Consider the following 13,310-nt stretch of genomic DNA (forward strand, 5'->3'; position numbering starts at 1 on the left):
TAAATTGGTTGGAGCGGAACAGGTGGGATTTGTTCCAGGGAGGGAAGGGAAATTTAATACCATAAGAATGGTTCATGCTATATATCACGCTAGACAACACAAAATTCCCTTGATCTTATTAGGGACAGACACGGAGAAGGCCTTCGATCGCATTGATTGGGTATTCCTGAAAGCTGCTCTTACTAAATTTGGCTTCCCCCAAACACTTAGACATGATTTTCTCCTTATATCAAAATCCTACAGCAAGAATACAGGTGAACGGCACCTTTTCAGATCCTTTCCCTATTCAAAATGGAACAAGGCAAGGCTGCCCTCTGTCCCCCACGTTATTCGTTTTGGTAATGGAAACACGCTTACTTAACCCCTTTGGCCACTTTTGACCTTCCTGACAGAGCCTCATTTTTCAAATCTGACATGTTTCACTTTATGTGGTAATAACTCCGGAATGCTTTTACCTATCCAAGCGATTCTGAGATTGTTTTCTCGTGACACATTGGACTTTATGTTACTGGCAAAATTTGCCCGATACATTCAGTATTTAATTGTGAAAAACACCAAAATTTAGCGAAAAATTTCAAAAATTAGCATTTTTCTCAATTTAAATGTATCTGCTTGTAAGACAGGCAGTTATACCACACAAAAATGTTGCTAACTAACATCCCCCATATGTCTACTTTATATTGGCATCATATTTTGATCATCATTTTATTTTTCTAGGACGTTACAAGGCTTAGAACTTTAGCAGCAATTTCTCACATTTTCAAGAAAATTTAAAAATGCTATTTTTACAGGGGCCAGTTCAGTTGTGAAGTGGCTTTGAGGTCCTTAGATATTAGAAACCCCCAATAAGTCACCCCATTTTAAAAACTGCACCCATTAAAGTATTCAAAACAGCATTTAGAAAGTTTCTTAACCCTTTAGACATTGCGCAGGAATTAAGGCAAAGTAGAGGTGAAATTTACAAAGTTCATTATTTGTTTCCAGAAATTCATTTTGAATCCATTTTTTTTGTACCACAGAATGTTTTACCCAAGAAATGCAACTCAATATTTATTGCCCAGGTTCTGCAGTTTTAGAAAATATCCCACATGTGGCTCTAGTGTGCTACTGGACTGAAACACCGGCCTCAGAAGCAAAAGGAGCACCTGGTGGATTTTGGGCCTCCTTTTTATTAGAATATATTTTAGGCACCATATCCGCTTTGAACAGGTCTAGTGGAACTAAAACAGTGGAAACCCCCCAAAAGTGACTCCATTTTGGAAACTACACCCCTCGAGGAATTTATCTAGGGGTGTAGCAAGCATTTTGACCGGCCAGTTTTTTTGCAAAAATTTTTGGAACTAGGCCATGAAAATGAAAATCTACATTTTTTCAAATAAAATGTAGGTTTAGCAAATTTTTTTTCATTTCCAAAAGAACTAAAGTAGAAAAAGCACAACAACATTTGTAGAGCAATTTCGCCCGAGTAAAACAATACCCCACATGTGGTAATAAACGGTTGTTTGGACACACGGCAGGGCTTAGAAGGGAAAGAGCGCCATTTGGCTCTTGGAGCTCAAATTTAGCAGGAATGGTTTGCGGAGGCCATGTCACATTTGCAAAGCCCCTGAGGTGACAAAACAGTGGAAACCCCCAACAAGTGACACCATTTTGGAAACTATACCCCTTGAGGAAATTATCTAGGGGTATAGTGAGCATTTTGACCCCACAGGTTTTTTGAAGAAATTATTGCAAGTAGGCTGTGAAAATGAAAATCTAAATTTTTTCAAATAAAATGTAGGTTTAGCTAATTTTTTTTCATTTCCACAAGGACTAAAGGAGAAAAAGCACCATAAAATTTGTAAAGAAATTTCTCCCGAGTAAAACAATACCCCACATGTTGTAATAAACGGCTGTTTGGACACACAGCGAGGCTGAGAAGGGAAAGAGCGCCATTTGGCTCTTGGAGCTCAAATTTAGCAGGAATGGTTTGCGGAGGCCATGTCGCATTTGCAAAGCTCCTGAGGGGACAAAACAGTGGAAACCCCCAACAAGTGACCCCATTTTGGAAACTACACCCCATGAGGAAATTATCTAGGGGTGTAGCAAGCATTTTGACCAGCCAGTTTTTTTACAGAACTTATTGTAAGTAGGCCGTAAAAATGAAAATCTACATTTTTTCAAAGAAAATGTAGGTTTAGGTTTTTTTTTTTCATTTCCACAAGGACTGAAGGAGAAAAAGCACCGCAACATTTGTAAAGCAACTTCTCCCGAGTAAAACAATACCCCACATGTGGTCACAAACATCTGTTTGGACTCACGGTAGGGCTCAGAATGGAAGGAGAACCATTTGGATTTTGGAATGGTTTCTGGGTGTCATGTCATATTTGCTGAGCCCCTGTAGTACTAGTACAGTGGAAACACCCCAAAAGTGACTCCATTTGGGAAACTGCACCCCCTGAGGAATCATCTAGGGGTATAGTGAAAATTTTGATCCCAAAGGTTTTTTGCTGAATTAATTAGAATTAAGCCATGAAAATGAAAAATAATTTTTTTTTTCCAACAAGATGTAGTTTTAGATACACATTTTTCATTTTTACAAGGAATAGAGAAGAAAATGCACCCCAACATTTGTAAAGTAATTTCTCCCGAGTACGGTAACACCCCATATGTGGTTATAATCAGCTGTTTACATATATGGGAGCATTCAGAAGAAAAGGAGCGGTATTTATCTTTTGGAGCGTAGATTTTGCTGGAATGGTTTGCGGACGCCATGTTGCATTTGCAAAACCACTGATGTACCAAACAAAAGTGACCCCGTTTTAGAAACTACACCCCTAAAGGCATTTATCAAGGGATGTAGTGAGAATTTAGACTCCACAGGTGTTTTTCAGAAATGAATACGCAGTGGATTGTGCAAAGTGAAAATTGCAATTTCTCCACTGATCTGCCCATTCACCGCACAAGATGTTGTGCCCCTAGAGAATCTTACCCCATAAATTGTTAAGCGGGTTCTCCCGGGTATGGTAATGCCTTACTTGTGGCCATAAATTGCTGTTTGGGCACACTGTAGGGCTAAGAAGGGAAAGACCGCCATTTTGAGCATGGATTTTGCTTGGTAACTGTTCTGTTTGGGGTTTTGCTGATATTTCCGTTTATAATGTGGGGGCATATGTAATCGGTGCGGAGTACATCAGGGTATATGTAATCTGTGCGGAGTATATCAGGGGTATATGTAATCTGTGCGGAGTACATCAGGGCATAATAAGAGGGTATAATAATGGGGTAAATAATACAATTATCCATAGATGTGTGTTACGATGTGAAGTGATCCGTTATGCGCAGGCCGGCGTCACACTGATAAACGGTTTTCTTTCTTATCCCCCTTTTGTAACGCTCTGCACCTTTTGGGGACTTTTTCTCCTTCGTAGTTTGGGAAATATTGCTGGGAAAGTTTTGCGCTGGTATAATACGGGCGCCCTCGCTTCCAGCGGATGTGCTGTGTCCCTTCCCTTTCCTAGTTCCTAAATACTAGGGTCCTGAAACTGAAGGAATGTTCCCCTCCGGCCTGCGCATTGAGATGTTTTTCATCACCGCATTACTAGTGCCATAACTTTTTTATTTTTCAGTAGATTGAGCGGTGTGCGGGCTTGTTTTTTGCGAGACGGGCTGTAGATTTTATTGGTACCATTTTAGAACACATACGACTTTTTGATCACTTTTTATTTCATTTTTTGGTAAAGGAAATGACTAAAAACAAGCAATTCTGGAATAGTTTTTTATTGTTTTTTTTATCGGCATCCACAGTGTGCCCTAAATTACATGTTAGCTTTATTCTGCGGGTCGATACGATTACGGCGATACCAAATTTATATACTTTTTTTTATGTATTGCAGCTTTTGCACAATAAAATCACTTTTTTTATAAAATCATTTGTTTTCTGTGTCGCCATATTCTACGACCCATAACTTTTTTATTTTTGCGTGCACGAAACGGTGTCAGGGATTATTTTTTGCGGGACGGATTGTCGTTTTTCATGGTACTATTTTGGAGTAAATGTGACTTTTTGATCACTTTTTATAGCATTTTTTGGAAGGAGACGTGACCTAAAAACAAAGATTCTGGCGCTGTTTTTCATGGTTTTTTTTTACCGCGTTCACCGTGCGGGATAAATTACATAATAGTTTTGGTCGTTACGGACGCGGCGATACCAATTATGTATAGTTTTTTTTATTTTTACGGTTTTTCCCATAATAAAAGACTTACTATGGGAAAAAAGTCAGTTTAGCTTTATTTTTATTTGAAACTTGTGTGTTTTTATTGTTTTACCACATTTTTATTAACTTTTTTTTACTTTTCTGACTTGTCCCACTAGGGGACATGAGGGCCTGATGCCCCGATCGCTACTCTAATACACTGCACTACATATGTAGTGCAGTGTATTAGCGCTGTCAGTCATTCACTGACAGCAAGCCTATGAGGACACGCCGCAGGCGGGTCCTCATCGGCTCCCGTACAAGGCAGACTCGGCCGCCATTTTCTGGCGTCCGATTGCCACAGCAACCCAGCGATTGCATCACTGGGTTGCCGATCGGGTGAAAACCTATCAGATGCTGCGCTCTATTGAGCGCAGCATCTGAGGGGTTAATCTGCCGGATCGGAGAATAGCTCCGGTCCTGGCAGTTACAGGAGGGTGCCAGCTGTATAATACAGCTGTCACCCCGCGGTGATGGTGCTGGCTCTGCTCCTGAGCCCGCACCATCACTGCGCCGTACATGTACGGCGCTTTGCGGGAAGCACCTCCAGACAGCGCCGTATATATACGGCGGATGTCGGGAAGGGGTTAAAATTAGACAAACTCCCTCTATTAAAGGCCTGAAAGTAGGACAATTCGAGCACAAAACAGCTGCATATGCGGATGATTTATTGGTCCTCATAACAAACCCTGTAGTGGCCTTCCCAAATCTTTTACAAATTTTTGAAGAATTCGGTTGGATTTCAAATTTCAAAGATCAATTATGAGAAGTCAGAAGCATTAAATATAACCTTACCTAACAATATTTTATTGACAATTAGCTCATGTTCACCTTTTAAATGGCAAAAATCCGAACTGCAATATTTAGGACTTAAAATTACGGCTAACCCAAACTTGCTTTTTGCCAGGAATTACGACCCATTATACTACAAAATTAAAAATTACTTGAACAAAATACGCATCCCATATATGTCGTGGATAGGACGCAAAAATCTCCTTACTACATTCATTTTACCACAAGTTTTATACCTGTTTCAGACTTTGCCAATTGACATCCCGAAGTATTATTTCCTAAAATTTAGACGCTTATTCACGGAATTTATGTGGAATAATAAAAAGGCCTAGAATCGCATATCAGCAATTGATAAGGAAAAAAAATGGAGGATTGGCATTGCCAGACCTAATTTCGGATTACAATGCAATACAATTGGGGAGATGGACACAACTGGCAAAGGCTGAAGGGGGATTGCCACATGTAGCTATAGAGAAGGGGTTATTGATACACAATCAGACTTCTGCTTTTTGGGTCGGAAATACGCTTCCTGCCAGAGAATCGGTAGTGAGTGATATGACATGGGGGATGCTTAAGGTGTGCCACACTTCCTCGGCACTACATCTACGTGACAATAAGTTCTCAATGTTAGCGCCACTCTCTATACTTCCATGTTTGGTGAACCCCACTTGCTCTAGGGTTCCTGATTCTTGGTCTCATTTGAGCTCCTTAAAGATAGAAAGAGTTTTTGACTCAATGGGCCCGCCTACACTTCATACCTTACATGAGGAACTGAAAATTCGTAGCCCTTCAAGCTTACAAGTGATAGACTTCACACACACATGTAAGAGGTTTCTCGCTTCCGTAGCTGCAAGCAAATCTGATCCCACATGGTTGGAAAACTACACTTTATGGGATACGACCCCTAAAAAGTGTCTAAGATATACAAACAGTTAATAACAAATATGAGCAAAGACACGCCAGGTTTTATACCAGCATGGGAAAGGGAACTGGGTTGTTTGTTTACGGCAGAGGATAGATCTTACATTTTGCGCCCTTCACATGGTTTTTCTAGATGTGCCAGAATGCAAGAAAATTCTTACAAGCTACTAACGCGATGGTACAGAACGCCAGATTACTTATGCAGGATTCGGGCATCTACTTCAGATCAATGCTGGAGGTGTGAGAGGGAAGTGGGTAGCATTTCCCACATATGGTGGTCATGCAGGGAGATCCAACCCTTCTGGAAAGAAGTAGAAAATCTGATTGCAAGAATTTGTTCAAATCCAGTGTTACTCACAAAAGAATTGATTTTACTGTGGTTACCCACAAAAGAGTTCTCCCCATCCTCCAAAAACCTTCCCACATACATAATCTCAGCGGCTAAAATATTGATCCCTACCTTGTGGAGGAGCTCAATACCCCCATCATTGGACCAACTAGTGAACAAAATACACCAAATATGTCGGCTGGAGGAACTTGCAGGTTGGGAAAATAAAAACAGGAAATAATTTCTCAAAATCTGGCAGCCTTGGCTAGCGAATAGGGACAAGGCTTTAGGTAATCAAGGATAAGAAAGACATGAGCGGGACTCGTTGATAGAGAAGGGAGTAGAGAAAAATTTTTGATCAAGAGGGATAGTACAGAGTGTTTAGTACTTGATAGTACTTACAGTACGGGAAGGACATTACATGAGTCACGGTCACATGTTTACTTGGTTTATTGGTTTGTCTGGTTGTCTGTCATATCGCAGTTGAGCTTACAAGATATACTGATTATATACATTAAACATCGTATTGCTATGGCATAACATTTTTAGATGTCATGAAGAGAAGATATTGTTCTCAAGCATAACATATTGATGTGCCAGGCATAAATGCTGCCTGTTATGGTCGTTGTAATTGACTAATGTATTTCTATGTAACTGCTTCAATAAAAAGAGTTTATACAAAAAAAAAAAAAAAATTTTCCAATAAGATGCAATTTTTTTTCAACATTTCTTATTTTCACAGGGAACAAAATACCCCATTTTGTTGCCCAATTTGTCCTTAGTGTGGCAATACCCCATTTGTGGTGATAAACTGCCGTTTGGGCTCATGGGAGGGCTCAGAAGGGAAGGAGTGCTATGTGTTTGTTGGAGTACAGATTTTGCTAGATTGGTTTTCGGGTGCCATGTCGCATTTGCAGAGCCTCAGAGGTATCAAAGCAATGGAAACCCGCCAGAAGTGACCCCATTTTGGAAACTACACCCCTCAAGGAATTAATTTATGGGTGTTGTGACCATTTTGACCCCATAGTTTTTTCACAGAACTTATTTGAATTGGGCTGGGAATGAAAACAAAATTATCTTTTTCAAATAATATGTCGTTTTGGCTGAAAATGTCTTATTTTCACAAGAAACAAAATACCCCATTCTGTTGCCGCAATACCCGATTTGTGGTGATAAACTGCCGTTTGGGCCCATGGGAGGGCTCAGAAGGAAAGGACCACCATTTGGCCTACTGGGGATTTTCTAGTGCGAAGTCATGTATGCAGAAGCACCTGAGGTACCAGTACAGTTGAAACCCGCAAGAAGTGACCCCGTTTTAAAAACTACACCCTTAAGGCATTCATCTAGAGGTGTAGTGAGCATTTTGACCGGAGACCTACACCCCATAAACTGTAATGTGGGTTCTCCCGGGTACGGCAATACCCTACATGTGGCTGTTATCAGCTGCCTGGGCACACAGCATGGCTCAGAGTGGAAAGACGAGGGAGGATAAGCTGTGCGGAGTACATCAGGGTAAGCAAAATTGGGGTAAATTATAAACCAAGGGATGTATGATACATTTTAAAACACTCTTTCATACAGAGCTCTGTTTATTTGGGATACGTGTTTGCCAGTTTGGGGAACTTCTCCTGGAAAGTGTTGCCGCCCTGGTACGATGCGTGTGGCCCCGCTTCCAGAAGTACTGGGTGCCCCCCCTTCTTGGTCCCTAAAGATTAGGTTCTTGATAATCACCTCTTGAAATTCCAGGAAAGTTCCAGTCTGGCCTGCACATCGACGTAGCACGTACGCATTGTACAAAGCCATCTGTATGATGTGCCCGGCCAGCTTCTTATACCACACCGCATGGCGCTGTAGGGCTTCAGGATTTGATCTGACAAGTCCATCCCTCCCATGTACCTATTGTAGTCCAGGATGCAGTCTGGTTTGGGGGTGGCCTTTCCTTCATATATCCTAAACCTGTAGGTATACCCTGATGCACTCACAGCTTAGACATCTTCACGCCATACCTTGCCCTCTTACCCGGCAGGTACTCGCGGAATTGAACCCTCCCTTTAAAATGTACCAGGGACTCATCAATAGAAATACACTTCTTGGGGGTGAATGCTTTGGAAAACCGGGCACTGAAACGGTCTAATAGGGGTCTCCGTTTATACAAACGGTCAAAACTGGGGTCATCTCGGGGTGGGCACGGCTCATTATCAGTATAATGTAAGAAGCGAAGTATTGCCTCATTTATTTATTTTTTTAGGTTCTAGTTCAGTTCTGAAGTTGCTTTGAGGGGCCCATATATTAGAAACCCCTATCAAACACCCCATTTTAGAAACTAGACCCCTCAAAGTATTCACAACAGCATTTAGAAAGTTTATGAACCCTTTAGGTGTTTCACAGGAATTTAGAGCAAAGTAGAGGTGAAATGTAAAATTTTTTTTTGTCAGAAAATCCTCTTTATACCATTTTTTTTATAACACAAAAGGATTTATCAGAGAAACGCAACTTAATCCGTATTGCCCAGATTCTGCAGTTTTGAGAAATATCCCACATGTGGCCCTAGTGCGGTAATGGACTGAAGCACCGGCCTCCGGAGCAAAGGAGCGCCTAGTGGATTTTGAGGCCTCTTTTTTATTAGGCACCATGTCCGGTTTGAAGAGGTCTTGTGGTGCCAAAACATTGGAAACCCCCCAAAAGTGACCCCAATTTGGAAACTAGACCCCTTGAGGAATCCATTGTAGTTTTCTTGGGGTGCATGCGGCTTTTTGATCAGTTTTTATTCTATTTTTAGTTGGCGTGGTGACTAAAAAACAGCAATTCTACTATTGTTTGTTTATTCTATTTTTTTTACAGCGTTCACCGTGCGCTATAAATTACATATTCACTTTATTCTGCGGGGCGATACGATTACGGCGATACCAGATGTTTATAGTTTTTTTTTTATGTCTTATGGCGTTTGCACAATAAAATACGTTTGGTAAACAATCATTCACTTTTTGTGTTACCTTATTCTAAGAGCCAGAACTTTTTTATTTTTCCATCAATAAAGCCGTGCGAGGACTTATTTTTTGCGTAACGAACTGTAGTTTCGAGCAGTACCATTTTTCGGTACATGCGACTTTTTGATCTCTTTTTATTCCATTTTTTGGGAGGTGAAGTGACCAAACAATTGTGATACGGTTTATTATTATTTTCTTTTACGGCGTTCACGGTGCGGGATAAATAACGAAATAATTTTGTAGTTCAGGCCGTTACGGATGCGGCGATACCAATTATGTATAGTTTATTTGTTTATATATTTTTATTAATAATAAATGACTGATCAGGGAAAAAAGGGGGATTTTTACTTTTAATACTTTTATTTTCACACATCTTTTTTTAACTTTTTTTTTACTGTATTACTTTGTCCCACTAGGGGACTTGAGGGCAGGATGCCCTGATCGCTATTCTAATACACTGCACTACATGCCATTGTTTGGTGTCCGGTTGCCATAGTCACCATCGCCGGCCGCTATCGTGTAGCAGGCCGGCGATGGCAGCTTAACCCCTAAAAAGCCGCGCTCTCTATAGAACACGGCTTTTAAGGGGTTAATCAGCGGGGACACAGCGATCGGTCCCCGCTGTAGGAGCTGTGACAGCTGCTGAACAAGACAGCAGCTGTCACAGCTCCTGTATGTGTCGGGAGGACGGCCGAAACGGCCGTTACTCCCGAGACGTACTATTAGGTCATGGAGCGTGAACGCTATAGTTACCATGACCTAATAGTACGTCCAGGAGCGGGAAGGGGTTAAACCAGCCCCTTCATATCCCCCCTGTATCCCAAATCACTTCTCCACAAGCCTCCTACATTTAGCAGTTATATAACTCACCACTCCTCCCGTTTGCTCTGAAGTCGACGGGCCTGCCGATCCATCACACTGGTTCTGCTTCGGGTCTTCTTCCATGAGTAGTAATACTTCACCAGACTGGGGATCATTTTATCAGGGAGCTGGAACAGCAGTGAGTAGTTGGTTACTTCGTTATAATGACCATGCTTTTAACATATCTCTGTGCAAGTCTCATGTTCATGGCAAAGGCTTGTGCATGGAACCCGTATGGTGCAGCTCGGAGTTGTATTACCAAGCTGTGGGCATGTGTACCTAACACATGGCTGTCACTTTACGGTGTATATAAAAAGACAATGCTCACTAAATAGAAATATTATTGTTCTTTCGATCGGTTGACTTATTACATTCGTCCCTTTGATCACATGCCATACACAGCCTAAAAGAGCAACAGTGTACTACCCAGAGGAGGAGACGTGTAATAAATACTTGTTTGCATCTGGTGCTAGTACTTAAGATTGAATAAATTATGCACATTTTCAACAGGAATTGTTGTGCCTATCAAGACATGTAAACTTTTTAAAGCTGTATTAATGTTTTCTAGCAATGATTTGGTCACGGGAGAACGAAATATAAACCAAAAAGGATTTGAAAAAGTAAATGCTATAAACCATATTTTTCAACTAGCTGAGAGACATGTCAAAAGTTGTAAATGGTGGTGAACCAGGAGCTAATCCCCACCTGTTAGACAGTATAAGGCCAAAGGGGGTTAATGTCCACGTTCCCCTTTGTTCTAGCATTTGAAAGACATCTCAACACCTGGACCACATCAATCACAACTTCTGACATGCCTCGGTCACATGTCGGATATCAGTTGAAATTATAGTGATAGTAAAGGTATGACGTAATTGCACAACTGGTAAAGTTACCATTTGCTGTATTCGCTGGAAGCATTTTCCATGGAAACTGAATGCCTGTTCAAAAATAACTTTATCCTCCACACTCCACTCATCAGGAAATGGTGTAAAATTTGCAAGGTCAGCGAGAGAGCGTTCAACATCATGTTTATGCCAGAGCAGCATACCGAGAGCCTGTTAATGTCAGAGTATGAAGTAGATTGAAAGAAAATATTTAAGAAGAGAGGAATGGGAGAACGAGAATGGCAGAACAATGAGAAAATATGAGTGAATTAAAGAAAGAGCATGAGGAAAAGGAGTTAAGAAGAGAGATGCATGGAAATAGCGAAGGATACAAGGAAGAAAAAAAATAGTACATTTACTAGTGAAGATGAACTTTGATATATTATATTACAGTTGTCTGTAGAATTTTTGAAGACCTGCAAAAAAATCATGCAAAAGTTATATAAACCCCACAAGTCAGGCATAATGCAATTATTGTACAGCGCACCATATCTGAACAATAACAAAAAAACTGAGAAATATGGGACTATAATAAACACCCAGACTGCTAACAAATAAAATAGATCCCACACAGAAGTACCGCATCTATTTCTAGTGTCATACAGTAAAGGCCCTATTACACCGGCCGATAAAGCGAGCGCCTGTCAGTGAGACATTGTTGATCAGCACTCGTTTGCTTCTGTCACACGGAGCTATGGATGGGTACGAGCGGTCGTTACTCTGATCGCTCGTCCCCATACGTTATGTCGGCAGGGAGATGTGCTGACAACGACGTAATATTGTACTTTTTTAAAACGATACGATCAGCAGATAGTTTACTTGTTTACACTGGGCAATTATCGGCAACGAGCGTTCTATAAATGCTTGTCTGCCCGATAATTGCCCAGTGTAAAACCCCCTTAACTATTGAGTTTATATTTGCCGTCTACCTACAAAATCTGCATTTATTGGTCACACTGGATGGTCTGGGCAACCGGCTTTGGTTAGGTCTGAAGTATTTATGATTAATCTACAATAAATTTTAAGATATTATAAACAATCTATTTTATAGGAGAGGTCTAAATTTAGCGGTCAATTTAGTCCCATATTTTTGTGTTTTTTGCAGAAATACCTACAAAAGGAAATTATAACGGTTCATTTAATTATGGGCAGTCCAAAAATCGATGGCTACGGGGTAGGGCTGGGCAATTAATAAAAAAAACAAAAAAAAAAAACACAAAACCAAAATTCAGCGCAATTAACCGATGTCCGCTTGTGCATTTCTGTTTTTACATTTTTTCTATTTATCGCCGGATGCTGACGGCTCGGTGGAGACAGGTGCGAGGCCATTTGGTTTATCTGCGCTGAGCAACACAGACCAGAAGAGCAGAGAAATTTCCTCCACTTATCGTTAGAACAGGGTTAGGGGAGTATGTATTTTATTAGGCACTATTGGGGCTGTGTTGGGGCAGCTATGTGAACATTACACAGCGTGGGGGCAGCTATGGGGGACTTTTACCGTGGGGGCATTATACTGTGGAGAGCAGTTATGGGGACATTATACTGTGTGGAGGGCAATATACTGTATGGAGGGCAGCTATAGAGGCAATATACCGTGTGAGGGGCAGGGTCAGGGGGTATATTATATATAGTAGTATACAGCAGGCTCAGGAGATAAATAGTAATTCAATGGCGTAGCATGCAAAAATAATTGTTCATTAATTGTAAAATCGAGGTTACATGTTCAATTAAATGGGATTTTGATCATAATCGCCCAGCCCTACTGCAGGGTAGTATGCATGCCATCCAACATACCAAAAACATGCATCCATACAGAAAAAAAAAAATCATGGGTGTGTGTAAGCAGTAGAACACTATGGTAAATAGGGCCAGCAGCGAATACTGCAGCTTACCTGCTTTAGCTTGGGCTACACAGTAAAATTACCGCAACACAAGCAGGCAACCTTGCAAAAGATCCAACTTTTCAGCAAATATGATCATAAATATTCATCAAAATGCCATTGTCAAAATCATACTACAGGATAGAGGTATTGTTACAGAATAGTTATAGTCAGTTACAGGCCTGCAAAAATAAAGGAAGGATCATCTGTAACAACTAGCACGTAGTCCCAACCCCAGGGAAGCATGGCATTCTATATTTAGTAATGCGATGTCGAAAATGTAATGCTGCAAAACATGAACGTCACCATGCAGCCATAGCCTAATAATTACACCTGTAGTAACATCACTGCTTCTAAAAAAAAGTGCGAATACTATGCCATCTTGTGGTGAACACCGTACAAGACAGCATACAATGGGTGTG

The 13,310-nt window shown here is 40.8% G+C and overlaps 1 protein-coding gene across 4 annotated transcripts in view; it reads right to left on the bottom strand.

The window, feature by feature from the left end:
• Positions 1–13,310, bottom strand: part of RCOR2 (REST corepressor 2) — a 51,100-nt gene that overhangs the window by 8,005 nt on the left and 29,785 nt on the right. For 3 of the 4 annotated variants that reach the window (XM_075837227.1, XM_075837226.1, XM_075837228.1), the window contains 2 exons: positions 11,018–11,179; positions 10,134–10,252 (listed from right to left, as the gene is read on the bottom strand). In XM_075837227.1, the coding sequence (XP_075693342.1) occupies positions 10,134–10,252; positions 11,018–11,179 (281 nt within the window). Of the gene's footprint in view, positions 1–10,133; positions 10,253–11,017; positions 11,180–11,367; positions 12,872–13,310 lie in introns of those variants that run through there. The other variant, XM_075837229.1, reaches the window with a different exon arrangement.

The sequence above is a fragment of the Rhinoderma darwinii genome, chromosome 9 (genome assembly GCF_050947455.1).
Source record: "Rhinoderma darwinii isolate aRhiDar2 chromosome 9, aRhiDar2.hap1, whole genome shotgun sequence".
In the NCBI taxonomy this organism is placed as follows: domain Eukaryota; kingdom Metazoa; phylum Chordata; class Amphibia; order Anura; family Rhinodermatidae; genus Rhinoderma; species Rhinoderma darwinii.